The 19,238-nt window shown below is 46.2% G+C and overlaps 1 protein-coding gene across 1 annotated transcript in view; it reads left to right on the forward strand.

Annotated features, from left to right (window-relative positions):
- Positions 1-10,430: 10,430 nt before the first annotated feature.
- The window catches only part of CCDC63 (coiled-coil domain containing 63), a 34,110-nt gene continuing 25,302 nt past the window's right edge, over positions 10,431-19,238 (forward strand). Inside the window, exons 1-2 of the mRNA XM_053588550.1 lie at positions 10,431-10,504; positions 13,374-13,563. Of these exons, the coding sequence (XP_053444525.1) occupies positions 10,446-10,504; positions 13,374-13,563 (249 nt within the window). The 5' untranslated portion in view covers positions 10,431-10,445. The remainder of the gene's footprint in view (positions 10,505-13,373; positions 13,564-19,238) is intronic.

Below are 19,238 nucleotides of genomic sequence, written 5' to 3' on the forward strand. Positions count from 1 at the left end.
TCCAGTGTTCTCTCCACTATACTACTATGCCCTCCCTGCCTGTGCCCCCTTTCCTGAGAGTTATTTTCACAGTTCCCATGGAAGGGCTAATTTGCCACCTCCCTAGGCCTTCTGGTCTTATGGGATTGGGACCAAGACATCAAATCTAAACTGGGATGATTATATTTTCTTTCCTGAGAAGTTGAGATTAGGACATTTTATGTATATGTGTGTGTGTTTAAACTGAGCTTTAAAATGGAAACTCATAAGAAAAGCTGGGGGGAAGAAGGGAGAGCAGAGAAAAAAGTCCTTCAAAAAAGAGGCCAGGTTGAGAGACCAGGTGGCTCCAGAGACAGAGAGAGAGCGAGGGAGTTTAAGAGAGGAGAGGAGCTTCTTTGGTTTCTGAAACTTTCTAGTTCTTGGTTCTTTTTCTTCATGGAGAATCTGCCTCCTGTGGACATAAGACAACACTAGTATTCATATAATTCAGCAGGCTTTTGGCTGAAACAGAAACTGCAGTTGAGACTGGCTTAAATAATAAGAAAACATCAATTCGCATAAGAGTAGGTGCAGAGCTAAAATGGGTTTCAGGCATAGTATAATCAGGGCACAGGCTACATTGGTGTATAATTTTCTCTAGAGTCTTCCCTCCATCATCTATTAGCCTTGACATCACACTGGTTTCCCTCATGGTTACAAGAGGACTGCCAGCAACAAACCAACAAGGCCAATATGCCTGTTTCTGGATCAGTTGCATCTCTAGGAGAATGCTCTGCATTAATTGGCTTACACTGAGATTCCTGGTCCAATCATTGGCAAGGAGGATGGGAAGGCTGTGATTGGGTAAGACTAAAGGGAGGTCTACCTGGAAGGCGTGTATCACATTGTCTGAATATGGGAGGAATGATTACCTGAACAAATTGGGATCTGCTAGGAAGGAGGAAGGGTGAATAGATAGATGCTAGGGAGGAAAAAAAAATAATTTTGAGTTCGTTTGAGTGGTTTTCTGATCCTTATAGCCAAAGAGTCATTTGGACAATCAGCTTCCTGGGCTATGTCCAGATGTCCTTGCCCAGCCCCTCTGAGCTTGGCTCTAATTTCCTCTTGCATTCTGTAGACTCTGCTGTTGCCAATATTTCTCACCACTGGCTCATCGCTTTGGCAAGCTGGCATCTTACTCTGCTCCAAGCCCCACTGATGGAGCAGAAGATCTCTTTAGCAGAATTGCTTCTGGCATGTTCTAATTTAAAAAGTCTTTATGTCTCTGCATGGGGGCTGCTGATATCTGCACCCATAAAGACAGAGAGAGTAAATTCTTCTGGAGAAGGCCTATTTTTAACAAATCCTGAACTGAATTGGATTTAATCATTTTTCAGTCGTTGACACTTGAAATGTGTGAGTCACTGGGTTATGCATAGAACTGAGGACTCGAGCAGCCCTTAAATATCAGAGAGATGGAAGAGACCAGCTTGAAAAGAGGTGTTCAGGGTTGGGGCTATGGTTGCTCTCAGGGTCGTGGTAAAGCATAGGGCTCTAGAGATGGACAGTCCTAGGTTCAAGTCCTGGTTGCCCTACTTACTGCAAACCTCTGTTTAAAGCCTCTGTTTCTTCATCTGTAAAATGCGGACAGGAATATACATCCGAAAGACTATGTATAAGTCATTTGGAGGCAAGGACTGACATGGGCTGTTCAGAATCTATAATTATCTCACTTGGGGTGCGTATTCAAGTGTTTCCTTACAGAAATGTTAATAAGTTAATTTTGACATGCTGCCCAAATGCTGTACAGATATACCATGACACTAACTTTCCTCGTGTTTACAGCATGGCTGCTAGCAACATCTGGGGCAACATACTGCCTTGTGGACCATGCTTTCTGAAACCAAGAGTATGGTATATTCTAAAGCACAGTTTGTCCTAAGAGTTTAGATATAAGAGGCTGAGAGGGAAAGTGGAATCACATGGAATTAAAGTCACTCTAGAAAAGCAGCACCTCATGGCCAGGTGAGGCGGCTCACACCTGTAATCCTAGCACTCTGAGAGGCCGAGGTGGGGGGATGGCTTGAGGTCAGGAATTCAAGACTAGCCTGAGCAAGAAGGAGACCCATCTCTACTAAAAATAGAAAAATTAGCCTGGTATAGTGGTGGGAGGCTGTAGTCCCAGCTACTCAGGAGTCTGAGGTAGGAGGATCACTTGAGCCCAGGAGTTTGAGGTTGTTGTGAGCTGTGATGACCCCATTGCACTCTAGCCTGGTGACAGAGTTGTGACCCTGTCTCAGGAAAAAAAAAACAGGTAAGAAAACTATCACCCCAATAATTTCCCCCTAGCTCTGTCACTGTTTCTTGAATTTAGCCCCAGAGGAAGTAGGTGACTTATGTTTCAGGGACTTTCGTTTGAAAAATATGTGTCTTTAAGCCACCAGACCCCGTAGGGCAGTGAAACACTCACCATGGTCACACTTGACTGGGATCAGGCTGGGGTTCTGATCTCACGCTCCCAGAGGCTGGGAATAGATTGGCGGATCCTGAAGGACATCCACTCCGCACCCCGCACCCCGCACTGATGAAATTATTTTTCTCGTAAATGATTTCTCTCCACCACCCCTCTTTGTTTTTGCAGAACAGGGAGAATGGGGTTCCTTTCAGTTAGCTGCGTGTGAAGTTTATCCCTGGCCAGGCGGCTGTAAGTCCCAGCCTGAGTGCAGAGTAAGAAGGTGGAGGTAGCGTGGGGCGTGTTGCCCCTGCGCCCTCCCACCGCCTTCCAGGAGAGAACGCCCGGTCTGTGCGGGTCACAAAGGCAGGCAGTTCCAGGGGTCCGGAAGTGGGGGGTGAGTAGGCAGTCCTCTCGGCGCCATCGGACACGTGGGCACAGTGTCCGGCGCCCTCTCAGGTAAGTTTCGCAGACCGCCTGCACCTGCAGCGCCACCACCCCTCCCACAGCCCCGCGCTCAGAAAGGCACAGAGTCGTCCGCAGCCTGCAGTCGGTTCAGACTTAGCTACCCAAAGCCTGGAAATTATTATGGTCCCCTTAGGTTAAACATAAATAAATTACAGCGTGTAAAATAATTCCACAAAAGTCCAACAAATTTCTATTTTCCTCCCATAATGATCTTTTAAAAAAACAATCTATATGTGTTTCTGTGCCCCTGCTTGGCTGCTGCCCTAAGCACGTATTTAATTCTATCACCAGGTTATACAGCTCTGGCTCAGTATGACCCACACAGCTGCCTGTCCCCCATTCCCTACAGAGCCCTTCAGGCCTATCTTTTAAAGGCATGTTGGTAAAATTCAGAGGCAGAGGAGGTGCAGCGCCGCTGCCCGGCTAATTAAATATTAGACCATAAAGATGATTTCTGCCTGGAGGAAACTTCATGCACTCAAACTGTATTTGCCAAGAGCATATCCTGTGACCAAGACTTTGGTGACAGACTGAGGCCAGGGAGCAGGAGGCAATTGCCTGACATCTCCTGACCTGGGCCTCTGGACAGCTCAGGACTTTTTCTTGCACACAAAGCTCCCCAAAGTGGGCAGACTTTAGATTCCTCCCAGGCATTGCAAACTCATATTCCTGCTACCTCGAGGAAGTTACAGAAAATGGAAGAATTTGGGAGAGGGGAGATAGGTGAAAGGGAGGAGTGAGGCCTGCAGCCAAGAGAGTGAGTGCACGACCCACATTTATGTTTTAAAACACTGTGAAACCGAACTGAAGGGAGGTTGTATTGGTCCCATGGCTGTGAATTTGAGACTGGTTGAAAATGAGACGGGCAGGACACCTTGGGCAGCTCTCTGAAGTGCCAGCTGTGAGGAGGAGGAACCCAGCCCAGAGGGCATTGACCAAAATGGAAAGGCCTATGTTGGTGGGCAGAACCTGAAGAGAAGCCAATTTCCTAGGGAAGGTGGCCCTGTGCATGTGCGAATGTTATCAGCAAAAAGGAAGGAGCTGAAAAAGTCTCCAACTCCTGGAGAATTACCAGTGTCAAGAGCAAGATAAACTGATACTTGATTCACAAATCAGCTGCATTTATCCAGCACCTGTCATGGGCTGGGCACTATGCTCTGTGCTTTATGTACATTCTTTTACACCAAGACATGGGTATGGTATCCCCATTGTACAGATGAGAAAACTAAGGCTCAAAGAGGTAAAAATCATGCTGTCAGTAAAGGTCAAGCATACCCAAGTGATGCTTTTAAAATGGTACATTACAGATCCAGTTAGCCAGAAGAGCCCTGAAAAAGAACAATTCCTGGACAGTAAGAAGGAGTTGAAAGAGGTCCCAAAGTGGACCTTAGCAGTCAGGTAAATCCTACCAGAGCTTCTACCCACACCTTGAGGGCTCATTTAGAAATGGCACCATAGTCTTTCACAATTTCCCTGCCTGTGGGAGTTTTCCAACATTATATATTTTCCCTCAGATATGATTTACATTCAGTTGGCCCCTAAACCCTCTACAACAGTGTTTTTCAACCTTTTCATTTCATGGCACAGTTGGACCTGTAGTTAAACTTCTGTGGGACACTTAAATTATGTTGATCAAAAAGAAAGAGTAAAAAAAAAAAAAAACAAAGAACATATGTATTGGGCTTTGAACTTTCCCTGAAAGTAATTTAATTAATGATTTTAAAAAATTTTCTCAGCACATGAAAGATTCCCTCACGGCACACCAGTGCACACTAGCTGAAAATCACTGCCCTAGAGGATAACAGAGAAAAGCCAGAGGTTCCTACCTTGCCAGCTACTATTGTCCCATTCCCCATCAGTTTGAGAATCATTTTCAAGGCAGTGTATCATGTAAGTTAGGAGTGCTTTAGGCCTGTGGTCCCCAACCCCGTGGCTGGTTAGGAACCAGGCTGCACAGAGGAGGGGAGTGGTGGGCAAGCGAATGAAGCTTCATCTGTATTTACAGCTGCTCCCCATTGCTGGCATCACTGTCTGAGCTCTGCCTCCTGTCAGATCAGTGTCAGTATTATATTTTCATAGGAGTATGAACCCTACTGTAAAATACACATGTGAGGGATCCAGGTTGTGCTCTCCTTAAGACAATCTAATGCCTGATGATCTGAGGTGGAACTGAGGACATAGGTAATATAGTTCAGGTGTCACCGTCTCCCATCACCCCCAAATGGGACTGTCTAGTTGTAAGAAAACAAGCTCCCACTGATTCTGCACTGTGGTGAGTTATATAATTATGTCATTATAGATTATAATCCTGAAACCATCCTCCCCTACCTCTGGCCCAGGGAAAAATTGTCTTCCATGAAATTGGTCCCTCATGCCAAAAAGGTTGGGGACTGCTGCTTTAGACTGTGATGAACAAAATACTTGATGAATGCCTTAAATAATAGTGACACTTATTTCACTTAACAAGAAGCCTGGAGATAGGCAGGATCAAGGATGGGGCAGCAGTGAACAGTGTCAATTAGAACCTAGAATTTCCCCCATTTTTCCTCTTTGCTGTCCTCAGTGTAACTGTGGTATTCCTCTTCATGGTCATGGGCACCAACCATCATGCATGCCTTCATAATTTCTAAAGCAGGAAGAGAGGGGAACATAAACAAGCTCTCACTTTTTGTCACAAAGCAACAGAATAAACTTCTTACATCTCATTGGCCAGATATGGGTCACATGACCATCCTTAGACCAATCTGACAATGGGAAGTGGGGTTACCTTGACTAGTGGGAACCAGTCATGATTCCTCCTCTGGAACTGGGCACACTGAGGGAGACAAAATCAGAGTTGTGTTAGGAAGAAAGAAGTCAGGGTTGCAGTCATGCTAGCTGCTGTAACACATAAATCTCCATATTTTATTGACTTAATTCAACAGAAGTTGATTTCTCATTTATGTAACAGTCCAGGGTGGATGTTCATGGTTGGCAGGTAACTGCATCTGCAAGTTGACTTTGGGAGCCATCTTGTGACTCCACCTCCCCTAAATGTCAGATGGGGGAAAAGAGGATGGAAAAATCACATCTGCTTAACACACTGCTGACTGGTTACCTGATAATATGGATAGTTTCTGCATAAAATTTCTGGTCAACAATGTGTTAACATAGCAGCTGTTCCCTGATTCATTTCTCTCAGTCTCAATTCCCAGTTGTCCCAAATTCAGGCTATTTTATTCTTTCTCTCCTCCTCATCTCTCAGCTTCCTATAATTTAGAATCACTTAGCACCTTTAACATCTTAACACATTGTTGACTGGCACTTTTACACAGAAACTATCTATGTTACTGGGTAACTGGTGACCAGTCAGCAAAGTGTTAAAAATCATGATCTGTAACAAAATCCCAAAACCAGAAATGTTGGCGTGGATGTGGAGGAAAGGGCACACTTCTACACTGCTGGTGGGAATGCCCACTAATACGTTCCTTCTGGAAGGATGTTTGGAGAACACTTAGAGATCTAAAAATAGACCTGCCATCCGATCCTATAATTCCTTTACTAGGTTTATACCCAGAAGACCAAAAGTCACAATATAACAAAGACATCTGTACCAGAATGTTTATTGCAGCCCAATTCATAATTGCTAAGTCATGGAAGAAGCCCAAGTGCCCATTGACCCACGAATGGACTAGCAAATTGTGGTACATGTATACCATGGAATATTATGCAGCCTTAAAGGAAGATGGAGACTTTACCTCTTTCGTGTTTACATGGATGGAGCTGGAACATATTCTTCTTAGCAAAGTATCTCAGGAATGGAAGAAAAAGTATTCAATGTACTCAGCCCTACTATGAAGCTAAATTATAGCTTTCACATGAAGACTATAACCCAACTATAGCACAAGACTATGGGGTAAGGGCCAAGGAAGGGGAAGGGAGGGGGGAGGTTTTGGTGGAGGGAGGGTAATGGGTGGGGCCACATCTATGGTGCATCTTAGAATGGGTACAGGCGATTGCACTAATGTACACAGCTATGATTTAACAATAAAAAAATGGGAAAAAAAAAGAAAAAGAAAAAAAAATCATGGTCTGTAAGTGACATATTCCCCCTCTGCTCACACCCCATTGATGAAAATTCATCACGTGGCACTGCCTGGGTGCAAGAGGAGCTAGGAAATGTAACCCCTGGCCAGTTAGCTACCTCAAGCAACTCCACATATGAGGGAAGTGGCTGTTGGGGAGGCAATGAATTAATCTCTTTTAATCTCTTCCTACATCCTTGCTTTTAAGGAACATCCAGTCTTTTCCAGACCTCTTTGCCAGTCAGTTCCCTCTCAGGTGCTGTCACCTGTACTAGACCATGAATCATTCTCTGAACACTATTTTTATTTACTTGCTTCTCAACCTTTGCTCAGGTAGTTCTCTTTGCCTAGAATTCCCTTCCAACTTTTCTTCTCTGCCTGGTGAACTTCTATTCATCCTTCAAAACTCAAGTTAAAATAATCTCCTTTGTGGCACCTTTTTCTTTTCTTTCCTTTCCTTTCCTTTCCTTTCTTTCTTTCTTTCTTTTTTTGAGACTGAGTCTCATTATGTCGCCCTCAGTAAAGTGCCAGGTGTCACAGCTCACAGCAACCTCAAACTCTGGGCTTAAGTGATTCTCTTGCCTCAGCCTCCCAAGTAGCTGGGACTACAGGGCGCCCGCCACAACACCCTGCTGTCTTCCTGTTGCAGTTGTCATTGTTATTTAGCTGACCCGGGCTGGGCTCAAACCCACCAGCTTTGGTGCATGTGGCTGGTGCCATAACCACTGTGTGCTATGGGCACTTTGCCATGTGGAGCCTTTTTCACTTTTTTTTTTTTGAGACAGAGCCTCAAGCTGTCACCCTGGGTAGAGTGCCGTGGCATCACAGCTCACAACAACCTCCAACTCCTGGGCTCAAGCGATTCTCCTGCCTCTGCCTTCCAAGTAGCTGGGACTACAGGTGCCCGCCACAACGCCTGGCTGTCGTTTGGTGGGCTGGGGCTGGATTCGAACTCACCAGCTCAGGTGTATATGGCTGGTGCCTTAGCAGCTTGAGCCACAGGTGTCAAGCCTTTTTTTTTTTTTTTTTGTGACAGGGTTTCTCTCTGTCTCCCTGGGTAGAGTACTGTGGCATCATCATAGCTCACAGCAACCTCAAACTCCTGGGCTCAAGCAATCCTCCTGCCTTAGCCTCCTGAGTAGCTGGGGACTACAGGTGCCCGCCATAAGGTGTGGCTAGTTTTTCTTTTCTTTTTTTTTTTTAGCTTTTGGCCAGGGCTGAGTTTGAACCCACCACCTCTGGCATATGGGGTTGGCGCCCCACTCCTTTGAGTCACCTAGTTTTTCTATTTTAGTAAGGATAGTGTCTCACTCTTGATCAGGCTGGTCTCCAGTTTCTGAGATCAAGTGATCCTCCTGCCTCCACCTTCCAGAGTGCTAGGATTACAGGTGTGAGCCACTGTACCCAGCCTCTTGTTCCACTGTTTTACCCTGCTCAGGCTTCATAGAAGCTTCTGACTTACCACTGAATTCCCTGAAACATTTAGCACACAGTACGTGCTCAATTTGTGTGCATCAGGTATGAGAATTCATTTGGTTGCAAGCAATAGGAAACTCATCTCAAATTGCTTTAAAGGAATATATTGATTCATGTAATTGGACGTGACCAGAGGTATCTTCAGGTTGGCTAAATCCAGGGGCTTGGATCATCCTCAAGATTCAGTCTCTCCATTTTGTCTTCTCGTATCTATGTTACCTTTATTCTCAGACTCCCTGCAGAGGCAAGAGGGAGTCAGCCACTCCCAACCTCATTCACCTAGGCCCAAGTGCAGGAGGAAACAAAGTCTCTCTCTTCCTGAGTATTCAAGCTTAAATTCTACCATGGAATGGAATGTATGCCCATCCTTGAACTAATTCCAGGCCAGGGTGCTGGCACTCTGATTGTCCCATCCAGAGTCATATGCCCCAAACTTGAAGCTTGTGGGGTATGGTTACCCGTAGGGGAACAAAAAATATCCAGGAGGGAGGGAGGGTGGGGCTACCCACGGGAAATTCAGGGTATTAGTACCAGGAAATAGAGGAATGATGAACATCTCTCGAACCCTTATAAAGGATCATGCTGGCCCTTTGCTATATTAAACAACCCATATCATACCAGCCACTTTTTATTGAGCACTTACTATGTTCCAGGCACTGTGCTAAGGTGCTGTACACCTTCAATGATCTGCAAAGTGGCTTCTAGAATTTCTCCCATTTTCTAGATGAGGAAGCTGAGACTCAGGGAACTAAGGTTAGTAACTGGCCGTGGAGGAATTTGAGCTGAGATCTGATGACAGACTCACTCAATGCCTTAAACCACTAAAACCCCACTTAAGCTCAATGGTTGCAAAGTTGGAATTTCTGCTTTTGGGACTCAGCCCCCACAGTCTGAGAGTGGCAGTGTGGCAGGTCACATGGCCCTATCACACTTGTGGGTTAATGTTGTCCCTTGCTCTGAATACCTATGGGTCAGATGAGGTTGAAGTTATGATATGATAAATATGATATATATGATATGATAAAAATGCTTTTCAGTACCACTGGCTCCTGCTCTAAGGTGGGAGGGCGCAGCTGAAGTTGGGTGCATTTTACTTTAGTCCTATCAGGGGACACACCACCTTGATGCCATTTTGCCCCCTCTTTGGGAACACAGGGAGCAGAAGGGTAACTGATATGCCAGAACCATCTGCCCAGCTCCTGATAATAAATGGTGAGAGAAACAGGTTCCAGGCAAACATTGCTTTAAAAAAAAAAAGTGCCTCTTCTCACACCCGGGCACCATCTGTGTGTCCTCCTCATGTGCCAAGCTGTGGGCGGAGGAGGGGATTAGGGACTGGGGGGAAGGGAGGAGGTGCCCGTTCTGTCCCCCACTGCCAACAGGCATGGCTCACAAGGTCTTTTTTCTTTGCCACTGTGGACAGGGCATTGCAGAGAGAGAGAGGGGCACACTTGTGACTTTGACCTCCCTGGGGACGGTGTCTGAGCAGAGGGAACGTGTGATTCCTTCAAGATGCCGCCGGTAGGTGATCATTGCTCCTGAGTACACGTATTATCTCATCTAATCCTGACAACAAATCTATGCACACCCATTTTAGACATGGGAAGCTGGAGGCTCAGAGATGTACAATGACTCACCCAAGGTGACACACAGAACCAGAATTTGAGCCCAGAACTCCAAATAACACCCTTTTCCCCACACAGCAAAGCTGCCTCCTGAGTATGCAATAATGAGATCAGCTACCTCTCCTCTCTGGCAACCTGGAATGGCCTTTCCATGTAACAATTAGGCAGCTGACATCACCCAAGGGGGTCTTTCACTTCCAGCCCTGGCTTAGCCTCCACTCCACCCTGCCCTGAGCTGACCTCTGGGCTTCTCTAGACATCTGACCTATTGCTGCCTCCCCTCCCTGCTTCACCCAGTTGAAGAAGCACAGGAGAAAATCTTCCACTGTCGAGGAAACTTCGAAGACCCGAGAACAGCTGGCTGAGGCAGAGCTTCGGAAGCTAAGGCAGCAGTTCAGGAAGATGGTGGAAAGTCGGAAGTCCTCTAACTTCCGCAACCAGCAGAAGATCATGAGTCAGTAGTAAGTGAGCGGCGGAGTTTGTACTGAGGAAAGTTTGGGTTGGGTTTCGTGGTGATCACCTGCTGTCCCATGTCCGTGAGTCACTTCTGAACCTAGTGTGGGGACTCAAGGTTCTAGTTCTGAGAGAAACCCACTTGAAATGGCTTCGGTGGTGAGGGTGAACTTTTCATCAGAATGCAGGGTGGCTTGGGGTTCCCTGGGGAGCAGGACACCCACATTTCAGGGAAGGAACTAGTTGAGGGACAATTTCTGGTTCCTCTTTCTTTTTACACAGGAGTTTTGTTCTTTTTTCTGAATCTCAGGCCTGGCTTGTGGGAAACAGCTGCCTCAACTCTTGAGCTTGCCAAGCCACACAGAGAGACTGTGTTGAACTCAATTCCAATTCCTAATTCCCAGGAGAGGGAGAATCTGGCTCCACTTGGGTCCAGTGTCTACTCTTGGGACAATCTTCTTGGCACGGAGGGCGTAGGACACATGGCTTTGGCTGTCACTACTATGGTCCTATCACAGAAGTGGAAGAGTTCCCAGAGAGGGCAGGAATAACTGGGCTGCGGAGACCCCAAGGACATTTCCTATCTGTGTGTCCTTGTGAGAACTGCAAGATAGAATATTTGAAATTGGGTTGCCCTAGAAATTATGGAGTGTGTTGTTTCTTTGGGCAATTGAAAGGTATCCCTGGGGTTGAATAAACATTAAACAGGCATTCTTAGATTCCCTCCAAGGAAATGTAATTCCTTCACTACGTTCATATTGTTTGTAAAGGCAGAAACTGTCCATTATTACAAAGAAAATTCTTCCTGTTAGGTGATTTGGGAAATTCAGAGGATGTAGAACAGAGATTCATTAGATTTTCCATGGATTCAACTTACTCAGGGCCAGGGCTAGTCCATATGGGACCGCCTGTGAATTTTTTAAAAGGCACCCTTTCTCAAGACACTTTACTGCCATCTGTTGGAAAAATTGTCATTATGTGGGAATTTTTGCTAGAACAAGAAAAAGTGGTTCCCAGAAAAAAGTAATAAATGAACAAATCAGCGATGCGTTTCCAAGTAATGGCACTTCCTAGGGCTGGGCAGTCTACAACCTGCACATCTGTGCCTGGCTGCCTTGATTCTCAGCCTGTCTCTGGTGGGCATCCGGAAGTGCGTTCTTTCTGGTGTATCTCTGACAGTTTTTTTTTTGACTCTTACCCTTCCTCATCCACATACCACCCCCCACACAAGGTCTGGCACTAAGTCAATCTATTTCATCTCATTTCATTTAATGGAACTGAAAAAGAGGGATTGGAGGAGTGGAGATTTTAGGTTCTTTATAGTGAAACACCTATAAATAGGGCCATAACAGGAGGTGTGGGTGCCTAGGGTGTGATATTTAAGGAGGTACTTTTCCCCCAGTGCTGACCCTCTGCTTAAAACACTCAGAGAGTGAGTGCCTTCTTAAATTTGGGGTCTCCTTGCTATCTCGATCCTAGCCCCAGCCCTGCTACAAGACACACAAATATTCCTTTTGCTTTTATCAACCCTTCGTAAAAGCCTAACTCTGAAGGAGGGTTGCCCTTTCTCTCCCTTTTCTTCTTTCAACCTTAACAAAGACCCCTTTGCAGGAGGGGTTTAAGTCCCTGCAGGCATATTGAGAAGACTCAGTGGTCTGGTCACTGGCCACATGTGGCTATTTATATTTATAATTAAAATAAATAAAATTAAACATTCGGTTCTTCCATTGTACTAGCTGCATTTCAAGTGCTCACTGGTCACATGTGCCTAAGTGGATTCATCAGACCCCATAGATAGAGAACATTTCCATCACTACAAAAAGTCCTATTGGAGGAGTGCTGCTTTAGAATGGGGTCAGGGAACTATGGCCATTGGCCAAATTTGGCTGGCTGCCTGTTTTTGTAAATAAAGTTTTATTGGCTCACAGCTATGTCTATTCATTTATGCATTGCCTATGGCTACTTTACATTGGAATGGCAGAGTTGTTACAACAGAGACCTAAGGCCTGCAAAACCTAAAATATGTCCTTTTTGGCCCTTTATAGAAAAAGGTTTGCCAACTTCCACCCTAGAACGTTCTTTGCTATTATAGAGCAGTGCTTCCAAAACTTGAATATGTATACAGTGCATTCGAGGATCTTGCTACAGAGCAGATTCTGATCCAGTTGGTCCTGGGTTGGGGCCTGAGATTCTGCATTTCTGCACGTTACAAAGTGCGTTGAGGCAGGTGGTCTGCAAACTTCACTGAGCGGTGGTGTCCATTCTCTGACTTTTCCAGACTCAGCCTATGAGCCATTTCCTATTGTTCAATTGTTATGCCATCTTCCAAGTCACCTTTTCTCTTTTGAAATCCTCTTGTTTTTCCCATATCCTCCACCCTGTCTCTTCTCCAAAGCAGATAGAGGAAGGGAAAGGAGGAGACTCAGATCAGCCCATTTAATAAATCATTAGCACCCCAAGCAGAGAAGCCACCCAAGGTTAGAGGTTATTGCACATCTCTGTGTTCATGCAAACTTGAATACCCTGCCTGATGGATTTGCTCCTCATTACCAGGAAGGATGGTCTACAAAATCAGACAGATGCCAGTGAGTGGCTGGCAAAAGAGAACTTGAGGGCTTCCTCCGTGTCTAGGTAAGGGCTTTTGACAAGCACAGCTGCAAATTGCAGAAAAAATCCCCCACAGAGTAGTGGAAATTGCAGAGAACTGGGTCTCAGGCAATCAGGGCTCCAGACCTGGATCTGAGGGCTTGGGCAGATCCCTTTCAGCTGCTTGGGTAGGAGGCAGCGCTCTTCCCCAGTCAGGGTTAAGATGCCTCATGTGTTCAGTCAAGGTCATCTCAGGGATTCAGGATTACTCACAGGCTGCTTTTCTGACAGCAAGGAAATCAAGACCCTGAAGGCAGAGCAGGATGAGATCACCCTGCTTTTGAGTCTCATGAAGTCCCCGAAGAACATAGGTCTGAACGAGAAAAACTACATGGAGCTGCGCTTCCTGCTGCAGACCAAGGAGGACTACGAGGCCTTGATTAGATCCATGAAAACGCTATTGGCCGAGCTGGATGAGAAGGTGCAGTCTTCCTCTTAAAGGGTTAATCAAAACACAGAGCAAGGGGGAAGTGTTTGGGGTATCTGGTGATGCCTTAGGCCAGTCCTGACACCCTGGTATCCACCATGACTTCTCGGGGGAGACTTCTAAATGGCACTGTGGCTATTGTCTGCACCACCCTGTGACCTCTGGCTTCCCAGCTTCTAGGCTCAGCCCTATTCTGTCCCTCCTCCAAGCTCCCCTTATACTTAGAACAAATCCCACATCCTCACCAGGTCAGTTAAGAGAGGCTAGATGATGCTGTAGTAACAAACTCCACTCCTCCCCCAGTCACGGTAGTTTAAAACAATAACGATTTCTTCCTTGTTCATGCCACGTATCTGTTGTGGGTTGGCTGGGACCCTTATATTTTCCCATTTGGGGAGGACATCAGTGATATTTTTTCAAGTGACGGCACCTCCTAGGGCTGTGCTGTCCACAGCCTGCACATCTGTGCCTGATGACTCAGCAGTGTATTTGGCGCTAGCTACCAAGATCATTTTTTAAAATTTTGTATATTTTTGCCTTAGGAAAAAGTTGAGTTCCTGCTCTGAGAGAGAGGACAAATAGTTGACTGGCTCTTTTTGGGAATATGGGGTGCCCAAAACCTATGAGACCAGAAATATCAGGTGGTTTAAACCATCTTCAACATTGCCAGGTATTATGGCAGAGAAAAAGAGTTCTGGAGGGCCTCACACTGGCAATTTGAATGATCCAGTCCTGTGGTCCCCAACCCCTGGGCCACTGACCAGTATTGGTCCGTGAACTGTTAGGAACTGGACCACACAGCAAGAGGTGAGGAGCACTCAAAGCAGTGAAGCTTCCTCTGTGTTTACCGCGGCTCCCCATCACTGCCTGGGCTCTGCCTCCTGTCAGATAAGTGGTGGCTTTAGATTCTCATAGGAGCATAAACTCTATTATAAACTGCACATGTAAGGGATCCAGGTTGTGCATTCCTTGTGAGAATCTAATGCCTGATGATCTGAGGTGGAGCTGAGGACCTAAGCAGCACAGTTCAGGTGTCACTGTCTCCCATCACCCCCAGATGGGACCATCTAGTTGCAGGAAAGCAAGCTCAGGGCTCCCACTGATTCTACATTATGGCAAGCTGTATAATTATTATCATTGCAATGTAATAATAATAGAAATAAAGTGCATGATGAATGTAATGAGCTTGAATCATCCAGAAATCATCATCCCCCCACCCCCATCTGTGGAAAAATTGTCTTCCATGAAACCAGTCCCTGATACCAAAAAGGTTGGGGACCACCGCTCTAGTCACTTCCGCTCCTGACTCATGGGCTCCAAATAGTTCTTTGACTCTACCCGTCCACAAAGGGGTCCAGGAAGTACAACCCTCCCCTGCATCTGGAAGGCAAACAGCTAGAGACATTTGCAGAGCAGTGTTCAGAACCACACCCCTTACTGTGGCTTGAAAGGCTTTGGCCAATCTAGCCCCTGCCTGCCTGCCTGCTGGCTCACCTCAGAGCATTTGCACGTTCTCCACCGTTCCTCCAGCTTGTTTTCAGGTCTCAGCTTCAGTGGGACTTTCTCAGGGAGGCTTTTTTCTGTGCCCTCTCCCCAGTTTCTAGCCCCCTTGTACCAGTCATGTTCCCAGCCAGGCACCAATAGCACACTCAGCAGGCTACACTCAGAAGAGTTTCATGAAGGGACTTTTTACAAGGGCGTAGGCATGAGTAGCGTGCACAACAGTGGGTGAGGGTGCAGTGGTCTGGATTCTGGAGAGCAGGCCAGAGTAAATACATACCCAGCTTCTCAGTCTTCTACCCTCTGACCCTCAGTGCGTGGGACCCTCATCAGGATCCCTCCAGCCAACCTGCTGGGGACAGAGCTGGGTGGAGAGTATGGCCTTTATCAGCCTTCTAACCAGGCTGTCCACAAGGGCAAGGACCTCGTCTGTCTTGCTCCACTGGTACCACCCCTGTCCCTAATCCATGCCCGTCCCTGTGCCTGACACACAGCAGGTCCTCCATAAATATTGACTACCGCATGAGTCTGGAAATCTCATTCCATCTCTTCTGCTTCAAGCCCTGCAGTAATTCTCTGTTGTTCTTTCAATGAAAGCCAAACTCCTTAGTAGGGCATACACTACCTGCCTCTCCCAGAATTTAATCACTTCTCTGATCCTCCCACAGTGGCCTTCTCCATGACCTTTGAGCCCAGAGTGCTCTCACTTCTAGGGCTTTGCATGTGCTGTTCCCTCTGCCTGGAGTGCCCTTCCCTGTAGTCCCTGCATTTGGGGATTTATTTATCCTTTAGGTCTCACCCTAAATGCTATTTCCACTGGGACTTTGTCCTTTGCCTCTCCCTGCTAGATGCCCCTACTGCGTATGCCCGAAAGCCCTTGCATCTCCCTTCCCTGAGGGCCATGATGGCTGTTTATGGCTTATTTCCAGTCCTAGGTTGTAAGTTCTTTCAGGGAAAGGGCCCTCTGTCTTGGTTACCATCATCATCACGTCCCTGTTGTCTGGCACAGAGCAGGTGTTTGCTGAACACTGATAAATGAGCAGCTGTATGAATGAATGAATGTAAGAGGAGGCAATAACAGTGAAAAAAGAGGAAAATCAGGAAAAGCTGGGGACAAGGGTCCTCACAAGCATTTGGAAAAGGCAACAGATGGGGATCCTCAAAAGAATACGGGGCTCACTGTCCAGTGCAAACTCTCTTTGCCCAGTTTCACCCCAGAGTGGGCAGATCCCAGAATCCCCTCCTCCTCTGCCTGCCACACAATGAGCAGACCCTCATCCTTGCAGGCCCTACCTAGCTCCACAAAATATTTAATAGTTAATAAGCCAATTGGAAGAAACCATCTTGATTAGGGAATACATTTCCCCCATCAGCCGAAGCCCTGGATAATGTCTCCCATCGGGCAAAGGCCTAATTACTCTCAGTATCACAAAAGCAACGTCTGACATAAAGATGCCAAAGGGAATACAACTCTGAATTTAATCACAAGAGCCATCGGGAAACGCTGATGCTGCAGCTTCCTTTGACAAGGAGCTGAAGCTGGAGGACTCTCGGGACCAGCTCTAGCAGGGGTGGATATTCCTTCAGAGCCAGCGGTGGCACAGTTAGAGATGCTGCCCTTATGGACATTAAAATGAGTTGGTTGTTTTATTTCATTAGTGAGTTAGTGAGGATTTGAATTGAGGATTCTACCTGTGCTTAGAACAGGAAAAGGAGGGAACCTAGGTTGAGCAGGGAACCTAGCTTGGCTGTGTGAGTCAGGGCTGGGGAAGCCCTTTTGTCTTGCTTTGAAGGACACACGCACACGTGTGTATGTGTGTGCATGTATGTGCATGCATGTGTGTGCATGTGCGCAGTGCGTATGTAAGTGTTCCAGCTAAAGTTCAAGCCATGGCCAATATTAGCCATAAATAGCATTCATTTGCCTCACTAGTTTGTGCAAGACCCAGCAGTTGCCTTAACCCCTGATCATCTGAGCTTGCTTGATGTATTAGTGAGAATGTGTTGGGCTGCAAGTAAAAATTCTTGACTCGAAGAAGCTGAGCAAATAGAAGCTTGTTTTTAATCACTAAACAAAACATCTGACTGAAAATAGACCTTTGCAAGGATGGTCTAGCAGCTCTACAATGACAGTTTGGTGTTCCCCCCACCCATCCTCTCTTCTGGCCTTGTCCTCATGGTCATAAGACAGCTGCCAAAGCTTAGCAGGTTTCAGCTTTTCACATAACCACATTCGCAGATATAAAGAAGGGGTGGGAGATATTGTTTCGCAGAATCCCTCTAGCAGATTTCCTCTCATTGGCCAGGACTTCAAGGTCAATCAATGACAAAAGGAAATGAAATTTCCAAAATTGGCTTAGAGTAGACCAGGGATAGCAAATTATAACTCAAGGGCCAAATTCAATCTGTTTATCACCCTCTAGCAAAAGAAAGACTTTTACATTTGAAATGGTTACTTTTTTTTTTTGAGACAGAGCTTCAAGCTGTCACCCTGGGTAGAGTGCCATGGCATCCCAGCTCACAGCAACCTCCAACTCCTGGGCTCAAGCGAGTCTCCTGTCTCTGCCTCCCAAGTAGCTGGGACTACAGGTGCCCGCCACAACGCCCAGCTACGTTTTGGTTGCAGCCGTCATTGTTGTTTGGCGGACCTGGGCTGGATTCGAACCCCCCCAGCTCAAGTGTATGTGGCTGGTGCCTTAGCCGCTTGAGCCACAGGTGCTGAGCCTGACATGGTTACTTTTTTAGTGCTTATGTGAGTACCTACATTATAGCCTCTTAGTCCTTGAAGCTGTCTGGCCCTTTGAGAAAAAAATTTTCCCAGTTTTGGCTTAGACCAGTGATGCTTTATCCCTCAGGGCCAGGGTAGAAACCACCTTCCCTGATAGACAACAGGCACTAAGAAAATGTTTTGTCTTATGTGGTAGTCACTAGAGGGGACTTTAGATAATAGTTTTGAAATTTCTCTAGGGCCTTCTAGGATTTAGCACAAGCTAGCTGTTTCTGGATAGTGCTAGATGTTGGGCGGGTAATAAAGATATTTGCCTGGGTATACACCAAGGCCACTCTGCAGGCTGGTTATGCACACAGTTGGTAGTGTGTGGAAGTGACTTGTAGGAGGAACTATGGAGCGAGGTTTCTGGGGCAGTGGCCCTGGGGAACTGGGCTTGAGTTACAAGGGTGAGAGATGCCAAAATTTTCTCTTGCCAGCTATGGCAGGTTGTATTTCATTTATTTGAAGTCAGGGTCAATTATCATAATGGGTGAAATGGATACTATGTCAGTTAGAAATGCTTTTGGCGGCAAGTAACATAGTACCCAAGCAAGAGAGGCCTGGACCAAAATGTTAGGTATCAATTTTTAAAAGAGATGTATTATTTTGGAATACTTTTAAATTTACAGAATGGTTACAAAGATAATACAGAGCGTTCTCATATACCTTTACGCAGCTTCCCCTAATGTAAATGTCTCATAACAGCATGGGCCAGTCACCAATACTAAGAAATGAATGTTGGCATGTTATCATTAATTGAAATCCAGTCTTTATTGGGATTTCACTAGTTTTCCCATTCATGTCCTTTTACTGTCCCAGGATCCAATCCAGGGCACCTCATTCCATATATGTTATTTGTTATTTGACAAGAAGTCCTCTGGACAGAGGCGGGTTCAGGATTGTTTCAGCTGCTTTAAAAGATCCTGGCTGCCACATCTTCCTCTGCACCTGGACTTGCATCTCTCAATCCTCTGCAAATTTGTGTTTCTCAGAGGGAGAGGTGCCCAGGTGCCCTTCCAGCCTTAAGCCTCCCTCAGTCCTGTCTCCATCACTAGATGGAAACCTCACTCCATTATTGATGCCCTCATTGCTTCTATCTTTACCCTTTCTTTCTTCAAGGTGTCCTTTCCTTGTGTCCTTTATCTTAACCTAAAGACCATGCACAAACCAAGACCAAAACAACACTCCTGCAATTGCAAGTTATTGCCAGCTTTTCCCTTGCTAAAAGTTTCTAGAAGGCCTCATCTACACTCCTGCCTTCTCCTCCTAGGGCAGGTGCTAGCTCCACATCCACCTGTGGTGATGGGAGCCGTGTTGCCTCCACGGAAACTGCTTTCTCTGGGGTCACCAAGGGGCTCGACCTCTCTTCACCCAGAGGCTTTCTTCAGTTTCCAGCCAG

This window comes from Nycticebus coucang, chromosome 4 (assembly GCF_027406575.1).
Source record: "Nycticebus coucang isolate mNycCou1 chromosome 4, mNycCou1.pri, whole genome shotgun sequence".
NCBI classification, from domain to species: domain Eukaryota; kingdom Metazoa; phylum Chordata; class Mammalia; order Primates; family Lorisidae; genus Nycticebus; species Nycticebus coucang.